This window comes from Phaethon aethereus, assembly GCF_964289735.1.
Source record: "Phaethon aethereus genome assembly, chromosome: 5".
Lineage (NCBI taxonomy): Eukaryota > Metazoa > Chordata > Aves > Phaethontiformes > Phaethontidae > Phaethon > Phaethon aethereus.
Genome location: NC_138579.1, coordinates 59,220,687 through 59,236,744, shown reverse-complemented (window position 1 = coordinate 59,236,744; position 16,058 = coordinate 59,220,687). Strand labels below are relative to the sequence as shown.

Below are 16,058 nucleotides of genomic sequence, written 5' to 3'. Positions count from 1 at the left end.
TAGGAATTGCATGCAAGACAGGTATTTTTTATCTCTGGGCTGCACTGGTGGGATGCACTGGTGCAATACCTTTACGTGGCTACAGTTTTGGAGTTCTCCAACCTGCATTCTTCGATCCCTGGAAGAGGCTCTAGGTCCTGTGTGCTAAAGGTTATCCTGCTCATTTTGGCACGTAAGCCCTTACTTGAGATTTTTAAAGGGGCATAACTTCATTATCCTCTTGTAGCAGGACTGTAGCTGATCTGTTATATTCCTGTCTGCCTGTTCACTGCAAAATGTACCTGCAGAGGGTTTGTGTTTCCAAAGCTTGCTATCACAGTGGTTGCATCAGTTTTATGCAATGTTGATGATTTTATTTAATTCGGTGCTTAGAAATGCTGTCCTAAGTTACTGTTAATAACTGTAGAGGATTACAGCTGAGAAAAATATGTTTTAGCACAGAAAGACCTTTATATCCTTCCTGAGTTAATGATGAGCAGAGTATATGGCTACGTTTCCCCAGCAGTCGGTGCAGCTTGGCTTGTTTTAACTACATGATTCCCCTTGACTTTTTGGAAATGGTACAACTCGTTCTGCCCACCACTTAGAAAATTGTAGGCATAGTTGTTGCTAAGCATTCAAAGTACAGCATTTTTAACAAGTTCACCTATCTGTGCATGTGGACAATACACACACTCACACTTTTGATATTTAGTGATGAGCTTTGCAAGTAACTGCTAAACAGCATCTCAAATGCACACTATCAATTCAGTATCTGGTGCTTGATGTTGACTCAATTAATTAAAAGTTTATGTCAGCACAACATGACCTGAAGTATGCTGAGGCAAGAAAAGGAAAAGACGAGCCTTCAGATTCTGTTCTTTACTTTCAAGAGACACCTGCTTCTGAAATGGATCAAACAGCTCTGCTGATGTGCATTGTTTCTCTGAGAAAGGCGGGGGGGGGAAATTTGGAAAGCCAAGCTCTGATTAGCAGTGCTTATCTTTGAGTTATGGCAATAATCTCAGTTAGAGGAAGTAAATCTGGATTTTAACAAGTTTGTGAAATAAAGCTGACCTCATTTCGTTCAGCACAGCATTTCCAATGTACGGAAGACAAACAATAGTTTTTAAATGTTCTGCTATAAACAATAGCCTTTATTGGAAAATTAAAGGGCAAGTGGTAAAGTTGTCTGTGGGGTGGGTGGTGGAGAGGAATGAATAACAGGAGATAATTCTTGGACAGAATCACCGTGTGACCTTTGACTAAGTGATCAAAGTCAGTCTCTGAGCACACACTCACACTGAGTTTGAGACCATACAAGTCCTCTAAGAACCACAGTATTTTGCTACAATGAGTTTTTGAGATGAAGTTTTGAAACTTGTTTTGAGAAGAGGTACAGTTCATGCTTGCACCTGCTGCTCTGCAGGTTCAGGCTCCCATCACAGCAGAGTTAGACAACAGCACAGTGCAGCAATGGAGCCTTAGTCCTGGGTGGGGCTAGAAGATATGAGCCCGAACCAAACCCAATATTTATCAATTTAAGTTATGGTTAGTGGAGTATAAGTTGTAGGATTTACAGTTTTATCACGTGTACCTGCTGATTCTTGCAAATCAGTTTGACATTTTACGGGGTAGGTTTCCATTTGCCTGCAACAGCTTTACCTTACTGTAGTTTAGTGATTTCTCTGGACTTACCTCTGATTAATGATGATCTAAGCAAGTTTAAATCAAGCTCCTGAAATCACAAGTTTTCTGGCTGACTTCAATGCTGGGTGGAAATCCTTTATAAAATCTTAGCTTTATTTTCTTTGCTACTTTAGTTACAGTAGGGAGAATTCCAGCATTTACAAAGCGCTTGACACCATACCAGTCATCTAAGAATGACAGTATTTTGTTAATATTAGTTATTGAAGTCTCAGTCTCTAAACAGTTCTCTTTTTCAGAACAGTTACAATTCATTATGTCTACGGCTTGTAGCCATGCATTTCAGATTGAACATACATGTGGTTTGCCCTCACAAGAATATCGTGAGAATGGACTGTTGATATTTATTCTTCTAACGTTTTGGTTGAAAACACTGGTTTTCTTTGTGGTGGCTAATTCAACATTATAATAAAATGGAGAAAGTTTCTCATGCTGGCCTGCTAGTATAGAGCCAGTCTGCGTTCAGAATACCTGATGCCCATGGTAGCTTCTACGCTTTAGATTGATATGAGCTGGACATTCCCTGGTGGTTGGAGATCCTCTGGCACAGAACACAGCGCAGGAGAGGAGTGTCACAGGATGGGCTCGGGACACACGGAGCACAGCTGAGTGCTGGTCCACAAAACTGTTCCCGTGGTCCTATGCAGTGTCACAGCACTGTAGCGTTTCCTTTCGTCCTCAGCCCTAAATCAATCAAATGAATGCTAGCCCTCATACAGCTGGCAATGCAAACTGTGCACTTCCCAACTTCAGTGTAGATGTTGCCTCAGAAAACAAGTGCTGGGCAAACTGGAGAATGGGGAGGGCTTGGGCTCCTCTTCATCCAGAGCTGCTCAGCAGCACTAGGACAGGTGTGGGTGAGAGTTGGTGAATCGCCTCTCCTTCAAGTACCTGGGTGGGAGACAAATTATATGGGTTCATCTGACCCAGTCGTCCCTCACCTTCCTGCCAGAAAGCCCAAACCTTCAGGCCCCCAGCCATCAGCCTGGGATGCTCGTCTACCCCAGAGAGCCTTAACTTTCTCCATGCTTTGCCCTTCGCTGCCAGTGCTTGACACAGGGTGCGCAAGGGAAACGGCTGACTTTCACACGAGTCTGCCTTTGGCATTTGTACATCAGCCTTTATGTGGGAACATACCCAGAGATTCAAGACCTGTGGGTGTTTTCAAACTAAGGGCTATGTCTCCCAGCGCGACTGGTGGATGAATGCTTTCCAGAGAAATGTCTTTTTCTTGAGGAGAGGTGGCCACATGTTTCTGGGGGCCCTGGCAAGAACAATGCAATTTCTAGTCTGAGGACTGTGCTGCTAACTTACTCCGTAACTTTTGAAAAATATCACATACTTTCTTGGTATTTTCCCCCTGTCTGCGTAATGGGGATAACAATACTTGCAACCTCATAAAAGTGTCATGACCGCTATACTAAAGACTGCTGTGAGTACAGGACTTGAGGTCCTCTAAAAGTTAGTCCTTAAAGCATGATGTGTAAGGTGGTTTTTTGGTCATTTTATATGTATTTCTTAGCAAACAATGCTCAGATAAATGTTTTGCGTCATTTTGCATTCTAATTACTAATTACTTATTGTTTTAAACTTTAGAAAATCCTTTGAGTTTGAGGATGCGTCAAGTCTGCAATCCCTGTACCCTCCCTCCCCAACTGAAAATGGGACTGAGAGCCAGCATAAATTTGGATCCAAGAGCACTTTAGAAGAAAATGCCTACGAAGACATTGTAGGTAAGAACCTGTTGCAGTACATGGGCACGCTGCAGGATGTTGAGCAGTTGTGGTCTGACTGTGTGTTGTTGAGCACAGACCCTGTGCAAGAACATTCAGTGCTGTCAGTAAAGGGAGATTAAATGGAGGGTAAATGGCTCTGATGCATCAGTGCAAACATAACTCTCAGTCTGCATGTATGAGGCCTTGATTCCTTTGGACGTCAATGGGTGGTATTGGAAACAAAATGGTTGGTCAGCTTTTTTGCCATGCTTTTCAACAACCAAATCATTCTTTTTATCAAGGCTTTGGCTTGAAGCCTTGAGTTGTGTAAAAATGTAAAGAACTGAACTTGAGATAGTGTTTACAGAACTATCCAATAGCAAGATTAACCTCATAGGCCTTTTGTGATCAGCCTGAGTTTTGGAGGACTCCTGTGTGGACTGCCCCAAAGCAGTTGTTTGTAGCACCATTCCTGGTCTCCCCTCAGTCCCAGTGCTGGTTAAAGAAAAATTAATTTCCTTTAGCTATAGAGCCATCAGGACTGCACAACAAAAATGCCATTTTGATTAAGCTTCACAAGAAAAACATGTTTCTCTTGGTCTTAGAAGGAAATGTATGGCCTATGCATACATTCTTTTAACATCAAAAAAGTTGTTATAATTACTGAAAATTGGGCAGCCCTTCAGAGCACAGATTTTCCACACAAGTGATGAATATCTGCATTGTTTTTAACTCTTTCAGTGTTGTATTATCACAACAGATACAAAGGGGACTTCATTTTACTTTGGACAATGAATCTTTATCTACTGAAAACTGGAGGGCTACCAAGATAGTCAGGGGCCCTAAGGCACATGTCCTCTGAAGAGACGCTGACAAGCTGGGCTTGTTTAGTCTGGTAAAAAAAGGACCAGAGGCACTCTAATACTGCTTACAAATGTTTGAAGGGCAAACAAAGATGATAGAACAAAACTATTCTTCGTCATATCAGTTGATACAGCAAGGAACAGTGGCCACAAAATGCAGCTTGGGGCTCTTTGTTCTTATACGCAAATTCTGTCTCTGGCCTGTCAGCCTAGTGAAAACAGGAATTTACTCTTTCTATTTTCAGTTGTACTCTCCCTTTATGCCATTCAAAAAAAAAAAGCTTTCAGAACACAAAAAAATGCTGCTGTTCAGTGTCTGTTAATAAAAATGAGAGCTTATGTAGATAGTAAAAAGTTTTTTCTGTGGAGACTGTCCTTAATGATCATCAGCCTTCCCTATGAACAGTCAGACCACCATGCAATTTATATTTGCAAATGTATTTTGCATTAATTACAGTGCTTGTCTTTGCTCAGGACCTGTCAATGTGCTGCCAGTTGTTAAGTGATAATGCTTTTTTTCCTTGCTTTGGTTTGTTAAATATAAAAATAAAATGTTCAGGGATGGTAAGAAGCTTTCTCCAAATGAGAAGAATTCTTGGGTTCAGTAATACAAAATCGCAATGAGCTCTTCCAACTTTTGGGAACTATAAACCAGTTCCCTGCAGATTATAATTTGGGCATTTTGGCAGGGCAGTGGGAAGAGAACGCAAAATTTCAGATCTGTGGACAAACACAGAACTTCATTGTTTTGTACTGCCTTCTAACAACCTTGTTCCAAAGCACTTCATTCAATACAGACAGTGCGGGGGGAATACCAAATCAGTATAATTCTTATAAACTGCCAAGTGTGATTAAAGACAAGCCAAAGTAGTTTGATCTCCGGTTTTAAAGAAACTATCATAGTTTTGTGTATCGCATCTGCATAATTTATACCAGTAGTGCTAGATCTCAGTCTCTAAGTAGCGCTTTTGTGTTCATGAAGACCAGGTGTCTGTAAAGAGTGATTTTTAATTTATAGATTTACATCTGCTTCAAAGCTATATAGGACTCTGTCACTGCTGCTTTGGGTTTTCTTTGTGAACAGTTGCCCTAAAGGTGGTGGTGTTTTTTTTGTCTATACCTGGTTGAATCTTCTGCCTCCCTAAAACCTTGTAAGTAGTTAAAACATTGTCACTGTAGTAATAAAGTCCCCTCCCACACTACCCCCTGTAGAATTAAAAGTTTTAATGCAAGTAAATGTTAAAACACAAAGCAAAAAAAGCAGTAAATCTTGGGCAATGCTCTAAGCACTCTACTGTGTGACAGAATAATTAAAAAAAAAAAAAAAAATCAGGTTGGAAGGGACTCCAGAGTCAGCTGGTCCAGCCTCTGCTCAGAGCAGGGCTAGTTTCACAGTAAGATCAGATTGCTCAGGGTTACATCTGGTTGAGTTTTCAAAATATCTTAGGAGGGTGGTTCCACTGCCTCTCTGCGCAGCCTGCTCCACTACTTAACCTCCACCGTGAAGAAGTTTTTCTTGATATCACTGCAAAGGAGTTTTTCTTCCTGTCCAGTCATAATTCTCCCTGTTGCTTTTTGTGACTGTTGTCTTTCATCCTTTCACCGTGCACCTCCAAGAAGCATCTAGCTCCATCTTTTCCATAACCACTCCCAGGTAGTGGAAGTCAGCAGTTAGGTGTGTGTCCCCCAACTTCTCTAGGCTAACGGTCCTAGTTCTCTCAGCCTTTTCTCATTTATGTTGTATGGTCCAGCCCCCAACCATCTTAGCCTTGCTCTAGACTATCTCCAGTCTGTTGATGTCTCCCTAGTACTGTGATTACTCCAGATGTGGCCTTGCAAAGCCAAGTAGAGGGGAATTCCCACTTCCTGTGACTTGCTGGCCACAGTCTTGCTAATGCAGGCCAAGGTGTAGTTTACCTTCCTTGCCACAGACACACGCTGCTGCCTTACGTTTGGTTCGTTGCTCACTGTGACCGCGAGCCCTTTTTCTGCAGCTTGCTCCCTAGCCAGTCAGCCCTGGCATGTACTATTGCAGGGTTGTTCTGACCCACATGTGGGACCATATTTGTCTTTCCTAAACTTCCTGAAGTTCCTGCTGAGCCTTTCCTTCATCTTGCTGGTGTCCCCCAAGGTCTCCTGTCTGGCATTGCATCCCCCAGCCTGGTGCTGCTCAGCAGGACATTTCTCCCTCACTGGAAAGCAGAGGAGAGCTGTGGATAAGTTGTGAACTATCTATCAGAGGTTATCTTCTAAAAAGCATATTTAATGTTAGATATCTACAAGATACTGTGTTGGGGTACTGAGTGCTCTCACTCAGACTAGTACAATGATCAAAAGACACCTTCTAAACACCTAAATTCTAGGACTAGAGTCATTGGTTTTGAGGTTACTGCATGACTTCATCATCTAATTCACATGCACACTAAACCTTTGTCTTTCTCCTGTTTCCTTCACTTACGCTGTTTCCTCCTTTAATGACCAGGACACTGATGAACTTTTATGGCTAATTTATGTTATTTTGAGAGCTGACTTAAAAAAAAAAGTTTTAAGGTACATTAAAAACAAAAATGATTGTGCTTCGAAATCCAGTGACATCATGAACCAGACTCTTTGTTTAATTTTGTAATATTTTTGTACACTTTAATAGATGAAATATCTGCATGTTATGTTCAAGACATATTGGATTGGAACATAATGATCCATTCTGCATTAATCTAGAAGCAGTTGTATAAAGGGGTGCACATTCCCAATATTAATCAGAGCTGTATTCCATGTGCAGGGAACCATGCGGACTTCATTCATCTTCTGCACTAGCACTCACAGGAATGTGGCAGTCATAGTAAACTTAACATTATTTTGCTTCTTGTGGTTTTGAATGAGTCTTTAATCAGACCAAAATTAATGTGGCTTTATGAATCCAGTTGGTGAAACCATGCTTGTCTTTGTGCAAATTCAAGAAACTATCATAGTATTAAGAGATGTCTGAGACGGTTGCTTCTGCTGTGTTTGTGGACAACTGTATCTCCTGCCATATGTACCATACGGTTTCAGTTTTCCAGTCTGTTCCCCTAAGTGCAGCTGAGATATTTGAATATTGTTATTTAACTTCTGGTGTCTCTGAGGCATTTTTCACCTGACATCTAGAAGAAAGCACTTGTTATCATCACCAAAAAAACCTGAATGCATGAACTGAAGGCAAGTTTAAGGGCACAATATGAATTTTAACTTGAGAAAATCTGATAAAACCATACAAATTATAGTTTGTGTTTGTAAGAGAAATTGCATCCACAATTCAGAAATTAAGTACAGTGGAAGAAATCTTTGGCAAGGCAGGCCTTCTTACTCTGTAACTCCTCAGAGTTCTGGACACAGTAGAACAGGTGGAGATTTTCTCTAAGGGGACATACATAGATGTGTAGGCGACACATTGTTTAGCTGGGCTGTGCATGTTGCATCATAGATTGAGAATGTTTACTGTGATGTTGCACAACTCCATCTACCCTGTCCAAAAAAAAGCCATTTGCTCTTATAGCTGCCTGGGCCTCATTTAAAACATTTTTTTCCCCAAGAAGAAAGCAAGCGATTAAAATGCTTTTCCTCCCTGAAGGTCTGTGACTAACAGGGTTTCTTGCTTCTTTGCTGTTTTTGAAGTCATAGGTGGACTATTCATCAGATAGCCCAGATGTATGAGTGTTGGATTATTCATCTTCTAATGGGTTTAGTATCTTACTGGTGCAATAGGAAAAGCAGTTTGTATAAAAATGGGCTTATTTCAGCCACATACATTAGTGCAGAGAGGTCTTGCCCCAGTAAGGTTCCCGTTCTGTCTGACTGGCTCACATGCAAGCCTGGTGCTTGCTCACTAAATTGCAATTGTCCAAAGCACTCTTAGAAATCTGTTAATTAACAGGAAAGGCAACGCTAATGAATTACCCTCTTTTAGAGTCCCCAGCTGGAATTAGGCTGTGCTTTTCTTTGGGACAAGACTGGCTTGACTTTGTGGATGGAGCTCTTTTGAGTACTCGCCATGCGGGGTTGCAACAGACAAACCCATGCTCCGTCTGGCTTGGCCATATGCATTGGTGTGTGCCCGGCAGTTTGGGGTCACATTAGCCCTTCCTCTGTGTTGGTTGACAGGCTTCCTGCTAGGCCTTCTCCCAGTGCACAGATCTGCTGGAATTGCTCCAGGGCTGAAATGGATCTTTTAGTTTAGCCCTCTCCATCAAATTCCTGTGAAGGGGAAGGTAAGTGTCTGCTACTACCCTGGGGAAGTTTTGGTGTTTCATTGGCAGCAGGGTCCCCAGGAACATGAACTCTGGGGACATTAGCGTATGCCCGTGACGTACAGCTGGGCCTGGTCTATGCCAGAAGTTAGGTGGCATGCCAAAGGCGTGATAGGCGTCAGGGCCAGAACTTGTGTTAGAGCTGCTTGGTGGCAGGTGCCAGTGCTATGCAGATCACCAGGCCATGCGTCTCTCCTTTGTCATAGACTCGTCCATGACGAGTGCTGACTCGTCCATAGTCAGCACTATGAGGGTCCTTTGTTCATTAAATGCAAGCAGTTTTTCAACTGACATTTTAGGATGTACCGTGGAAGATGGAGTCCATCAAATACCCCCTGGGTGAGGAAATGCTCTTCTCCGGGAGAAGAACGTGAACGTTCACATGGAACGGGAACCTGGGCAGATAGATTAGCTGCTAAAGAGGGACAGATAACCTGGGCAAGAGGAAAGGTAGTAAAAAATGTATGGTTCAGGTGACTGGCACAAATTCCTGTGAAAAAATCTTTCCTTTAGGCAATGCCACAGTTTTTATAAAAAGTTGAAATGTTTTTATTTTAAAGCTGGGATTCAGCAGTTGAGTTCTTGTTCTAAAAAGCATAGGCTTTTGGATCTGTGTCTGTGGTGGCAGAGGTCAACTTGAAAGCTTGCCTTGGAACTCAGTTCTGTCTTCTCATTTCTCCCTATCTCCACATCACAGTTTCTCTGTGGTCCACTGACCACAGCCACACATTCTTGATGGGGATACAGACTTCTTCCCATCTCAGAAATAAATGTTCAGAGGCAGAGCTTGGGTTCGGGCCCATCTCTGGTTGTGTTTATGTTTGTTTAGAAGTAATTGACAAAGCCAGTCAGAAGACTCTTCTGGAGTCTGCGAAGCATTCAGTCAGCAGAGTCAGATCATTTCAGATTGGCTTTAAATAAAAGGTGATAGTTAAACTGTGTGGTAAATCTGTCTGGAGGGGGAAAAGGAGGCAAACAGCAGAACTGAGACAGTTGAAGGAGAAGCAGCTGCTGACAGCTACTGTGTCTGCTTTGACAGCTTGAGCTGAAGCAGTCTAGAAAGTAAAGCAAGGCCCTGAGAAATATTGCTGTGGGATCTCTTAAATCCAGGATGAGTTTATGAATGGGATCCTTCTGGTAGACTCCCGTTGGGAGCATCTTGCAATCCATGGCCCTAGGGGCAGCTGGCCCTCCTGAGCAGGGTTTCTTATGCACCCTTCTGCTCTCTGGACCTGTTCAGTGTCACATTTAGGAGATTTTGAGCCCTTTCAGTAGCTGGATACTTCTCTTGACAAACATTTTTTGCACTTTTAAAGGACTTAGACTGATGATAGCAATTTAATCACTGTGCTTCTAGAGGTGTGTAATTCAACCTTGTTACAATTGACAACCTAGGTGACTGAGAAGTGAAACTGTGTAGTTATACACAATTGTTTATCTGTTTTCCTCTGTCAATTTGAGTATCTCTCTTCAGTTTGGGGAGAATCAGCTTCTTGTTTACTTCTGCACTATAACAAGACAACTAGTTCTGGGTTTGCATGGGCCGCCTTCACAGTCAGCGAGTTTACTGAAAAATAAATCATTATAAAGCCCCAAACCTGTCACATTGGTATCAGGCCTAGAAAAAATTCTTTTTTCTTTTTTGGGTAAAATCATATCCACATAAGTCTTGTGTACAGGTTTCAGCTAATCGCTCGGGAAGCAAAACGTCCTTCTTTTGGTGTAGCTATCTCTCCTTGAAATTAGTGAGGGCCAAGTTGTTGTACTTGGGTAAGTACAGTCTTTTCCAGAGGGACAAGAACAGACAAATCTGGGTCTCTGAGGCGATGGAGCGATATGTCTCAAATCAGCATTACGAAGTGGAGTGTCAGGGCAGCCTAACCCAGGTGGGTGCCTGAGCAGTTAAAATAGGCAGGTGTGGGCCTACAAGCAGGATCCTGAGCGTGGAAGGAACGTCAGTGGCTTAACCTTCCCTGTGGAGTCCAGAACAGCATGTCACTCCCTTTATCCCTCCTGGTAAGGCACCTCGTCTCTCCTAAACTGATTAGTTGTTTTGAATTCTGATGTAAATTGGACATAGTGCATGTCATGTAACAAATGGGATGATTTAGCTGTTTTACTGAATCCTCCATTGTGTGTGCCAAGAGCTGCAGAAACGATGACTGAGGTCCAGTTGGAAGATGTTCCAGCTTGACATTTCTTTCAGATTAGAACATTTGCAAAGTTCTTCCAGTAAATGTGGAAAAAGGTTAGAAAGACAGCAAGCTGATCTTTCCAGTAAAATGGCATCATCACATGCCACATTATCGCCTGTCATGCTTTTGCATCGCATTATTGTCTGTCATATAGCCATCTCACATCAAAAGGGTTGTACAGATCTTGGAGAAACTGGAATTGCTGGGCTGTCGTGAAGCTGAAGCAAACTTGGAGAGATTGCAGTTCTGCCAGCAGTGCTGTGCTAGTTGCATCTCCGAAAACATTTTGGATTTTCAGTCAGACCCTTACCAGGAGGTCTCTGGATAGCTGTTACTGAAAGGCAGAGCTAGGATTGATACAAAATGATGGTGCAGGCAGTGATCAGGGAAACATATGTTCCTGTCTTCCTCCACACCCCCAATCTGCCTCTCACAGTCTAAAAAGCATGTGAGTTTTTGGGAAGTGTAATAGTGGCAATTTTAATAAGAGACACTGTAGGGTAATGGCAGCCAGAGCACATTAAATCAAACAGCATCCATATGGGTCTGTCAAAGAAAGGCCAAATACTCTAGCTGTCTGATCCTATGGATCAGCCTGCTGCTTTGTTGCTGCACTGGGATATGTGGATTTCAGTTACTTTTAATAATCATCTTGTGCTTTATTTAGATCCCCATTTTTCTCTCTGGAGTCTGTCTCACAGCTATACCATCCACTACAGCTTCTTTTGACAGTATCTGTCAGCTTTATCGCCTGGTTTTCTAGTCAATGCTGCAGGTTAGTAAAACAGAGAGTAAAATGACCATGAGGCTGCTCTCCCAAATCCCAGTTTAAATTCAGAGACTGTATTGAAGTCAGCAGGGTTAAACCTCTGTGAAGTACAAGCAGTTTAGGCATTCTGATGCTGTACTTGGCTAATAGTTGCTCATCACATGTTTTCATGCATGTGATTTTGGACTGAGGCTTAAATGGATGATTTTGGGGGGTAAAATTTCTTATTTGTTTATCAGCCGTGCTAATTATTCTCCATTCTTCTTCTCTAGCTGATGAAGCTAATGCTTCATTATGATTACAGCTCTAAGCTCCTGCAGTCGCTACAGAGATGGCAGGGAGCTGAAAGAATCTGCAGTGTTTCTTCTGCTTATTGCAAGGCAAAGCAAAACTGGAAAAGTTCAGAAAGCACAGGCTGTGGCCTACAAACTCCATGGCCCAGGGCTCAAATGGCCAATAGCATTTTAGACTTGTCACTCTGCATGTTGCGGATGCTCTACTACTTTTCTGAGGACATGGTACTGAGCTGATACAGTGGGTGGTAGGATTATAAGCAAGTAATGGTCTGTAACTTAGTACTGTTGGGCAATAGCTTTTCAAAGCAGCTATAATGTGTCTTAGCTGTAATTTGATATTGAAATAGTTCCTCTTTCTACAGATTCCTGGGGAAAATTCCTCAGCTGAGATGCATAGCTGCAACTTCTCTGATGTTGAAAAGGCTCATCTATGTACTAAAGATCTAAGCTCAGATACTTTATGAGAGTGTGGAGATTTTGTGGTTTTCATCCATTTGATCTGAACATGCTCGTAAACATCCCAGTGGCTGAGTTTTCTTCCAGCGCTGGCAGTGTGAATCTGTGTTTGTGTAATTTTATGAATAAAATGAATGAGTAATGCATATGCAGAACACACCTGGATTCTCACCATTGAGCAGTTCCTTGGACTTAAGTGCCCAGAGATGCTGGTGAGCTGTAAGTATGCACAGTGCATGAATCCTGTGCTGTTTCCTCATACAGTGCCTACACTCAGAGGTTCATTCCCATTGCTTCGTCTTCAATGGCAGCAAAAGCAGAATTCCCCAACCACCCTTCTCTGCTTGCTTCTTCCTTGGACAGTTGTATTTTATCTTAATCTTCTGCAAGGGCTCGTATGCACCAAATGTATGTGAGCTGGATGAATTGGTCTATATCTACAACTGAACAGAGGTCATGGGCAGAGGGCAGAAAAGGTAGTTCAAGGATTTGTAGATGCCATCTGAGGGATTATGTGTGGAAAGTAGTTGATGTTGCACCTTGTGTCTGTTGTTACAGAAACACTGCAAAAGGTTGAGGGGATAGGGGCCACAAGCATCAGAGGTTCTGACAGACTGCTCACTTGGTATTTCTACTTGTCTGTTATTGAGTCCTGATTCTGCCCGTCGGGGACTGTTTTCCTGCCCGTTTATTGCCACTATTTCCAGCTCCTTGCCTCTGGAGGCGTGTGCTGCTTTTTCCCAAGTCTCTCCTGGTGTGGCAGCTGAAACTTTCATCTGCCAGTTCATTATCATATAAAATACATCAATTGCCCTATATTTTGTGCACTTCCTCTATTATGCAGGAAATACACACTTTGTCATTTGTGAGGTGCTCTGTCTAACTTAGCGGTACAGCTCAGGAGCCTGGGCTTCCTATGTAGACAGCAGGGAAGGTGGTAGGCTTCTGGCTTGGGCACTCAGAATCTCACCCTCTGGAGATAGTATCTCCTCTGTGAACACTGGCTCCTAATTTAGGCACCCAAGTTAACACAAGTTGATGAGCCTTTTCCCTTACTGTATACCCGCTGTTTGATTCTTCTCACTTCCTGGCAGTGCAGAAGGCAGGAGTTATAATCAGCACTCAGTGAATCACTTCATTCCTCTGATAATTATTTCTCCCATCTAGAAAGAAATTATGCATTTCCCTGCTTTCTGCCATTTATAGAGAAGTGTCTGCCTGCATTTTTTTTCCCCTCAGCCTTACTTTTCGCTCCTTTCTCAGCGTGAGACAGGCTTGCTGAGTCTGCCTCTGCTTCCCATTTGCCACGTGTGAGAGGCTGAGCAGAGGAACATTGTGTGCTGCCTCAGGACTCGGTGGGGATGACTTGCAGAGCATCATGGAGTGAGGAATCGCAGTTGCTGGAGGAAACTCATGGATGCTTAAGCTCAAGGCACTGCATTCCTTAAGACTTTTCTAAAGATCACTGATTATTTTATCTTTTTTTTTTTTGGTCTTTTCCCTATGGACCAATCATTAAATTGCCTGTGAGATCTTCTGAAGATAAATGTCATGTAGATAAATGTCCCATGTAAACCCAGCAGTTCGGTACGTAGAATTCAAGAGAATGGGAAACTTGAAAAAATGCATATAAAGGGAACTAATCTGGAAGCAGGGATGGTGATTAGAGACAGTATTTGCAAAAGGCTTGCTATTTTTTGAGACCATATGCATTTTGGGAGTCTGACTGAGCTTCCTTTGAAGTCAGTGGTAGTCTGCAGTTGTCTTGTGTGGCAGTTGGATCAGCCTCATTAACACAAGCCTGGCCTCTATACTGCATTATGTTTCTCCTTTTGGTTTCCAATAGAGACATCCATGTGGAAGGAACAAGGATGTTTCCTTGCTCTTTCATTGTGAATGTGTTTTCCTTTTGCAGCGAATCCAAACGAATGCAAAAGCACTGCAGCTTGCAGATTGTAAGCACTCTTTGCCTGGGTCTTGGGACTAAAGAAGTGACGGTGTTGAGGAGAAATGCAGAGTTCAAAGCTGCAAACCTCTGAGCCAGCCCAGCTATATGGAAGCCTTCCTCGTTTTTGTGCTGCAGCAACAGTAGCAGCCACCACCGCAGCCCTTCCCCAGAGCCTTGCTCCTGTATGGGACTTAGATTTGCTGGTGGCCATCAGTTCCCAGGTCTTTCTCCCACGGAAGGGAGACACAGTGCAGAGTGATAGGGTTAAATGCTGCTCTAAGGCAGTTCAGGGTACCCTCACGCATCTTTTTAGCTTGTCACTTGTCCTTCCTACTCTTGGCACCCAGAAACCAGTGTGTCTGGGCTGCCTAGTGCTCTTTTTCTATATCTGATCTTTTGGTCTCATCCACCAGAGAGAGCATATATACTAAAAAAAAGATGGTTCTCTGAGGGTTGAAAATTTATGAAGACCTAGACAAACAAATTATCTCTTTTAGTTCACTGGCTGAACCAAATACTGGGTTCAAATGCCAAATCAGCAAAATTAGGTTGTTTCAGATTGATCAGACTATTTTTCAGTATCAGAGATTTGGTGGGGAAGTTTATTCTTTAAAAAAAAAAGAGCAAGTGGGGCATATTTGGTCTCAAGGCACAATTTCAAAATGAAAAAAAAAGATCCTGAAATAATTTGATTTTTAAGCAAACGAGAAAAGTAAAAGAAACAAGTATTCTTGAACAGCAAGCCAGTCATCTGAAGAAACTCTAGGGAAAGGGTTAAAATCCCTGTGGTGTCTCCACTGACCTCCACGTTACACTGAAGAGGAATTTGGCCTGAACTTTCTTTTGGTAGAGAATCTGAGTCAGAAAAGCAGCCTCTGCTCATGATTCCTTGCTCCTCCCTCTCCTCTCATCCAAGACTTCTCTGGGCCTGTTTCTATACTTAATATTTCAGGTCAACATTAGTAACGTTGAGTTTAACTGGGTTCAAGCAATTCTGTTTCACATTCTGTCTCGATAAGAGAATCACCCTAAAACTTTTAAATGCTTTACATTTTAAAAAAGGTTTCTTTTCAACTGATAGGCTTGTTCCTTCTCAGGAGTTTGGGTACGATGCATACTAATGTAATAATGTTTGTTTTCACAAGGAAGCATATGCTTAAGCACTGTCTAATGTAGCTGGGTATTTTGAAATCTGTTAATCCATTCTAAAATGCTTGCTTGACCTATACTTGACTTGGGCTTACAAGTAATTTTATTATGCTAGTACAGTCCAGTTAGCTGTGAGTAAGCAACAGCATTTTGCAAAGTTGACCATTTATTGTTGTTATGATTATCATAGCTAGAGCTCTAGATTTTACAAGTAACAGAATTAGTGTGCAATATCTATTTATTTTTCTTCCAGCAGAAGGAATCAAACAATTCCATAGTCCTCCCAGAACATTTGTAGCTTTAATTTTTTTTAGAAATATTTATTGCTTAAGATTTATCCTGTTCTTTGCATTAATCAGAAGATCTTTCTTCTAAGTACCCCGTGCACCTGAAGGTCTTCTTCCCATGCGGCATGCGGATTGACTATGATGATAGTGCAGCCTCTAGAATCAGATTCCCTCTGGATGAAATAATCAGCTGTGATTGCCAATTCAAACATTCTTCAAAAGCAGCAGTTATTCAGGCTTCTAATTAAAACAAAGCTAAAACATTCACTTATATTTAACTACAAATCTTAGTATGATTTTGCTACCAAAGCAAAACTGTATTTTCACTTGTATTGTGAACTTGCTAAGCAAAAGCTCTTATCGCTATAATTGATGAATCAAGCAATCTCATACTTCCAGGCCTAACAATAA

General features: G+C 42.1%; 1 protein-coding gene across 5 annotated transcripts in view; it reads left to right on the top strand.

Annotated features, from left to right (window-relative positions):
* Positions 1 to 16,058, top strand: part of DENND2B (DENN domain containing 2B) — a gene marked incomplete at both ends in the record, with an annotated part of 100,383 nt that overhangs the window by 29,303 nt on the left and 55,022 nt on the right. For 4 of the 5 annotated variants that reach the window (XM_082000351.1, XM_082000350.1, XM_082000349.1 and 1 more), the window contains one exon: positions 3,283 to 3,419. In XM_082000351.1, coding sequence (XP_081856477.1) covers positions 3,283 to 3,419 — 137 coding nt within the window. The remainder of the gene's footprint in view (positions 1 to 3,282; positions 3,420 to 16,058) is intronic. The other variant, XM_082000347.1, reaches the window with a different exon arrangement.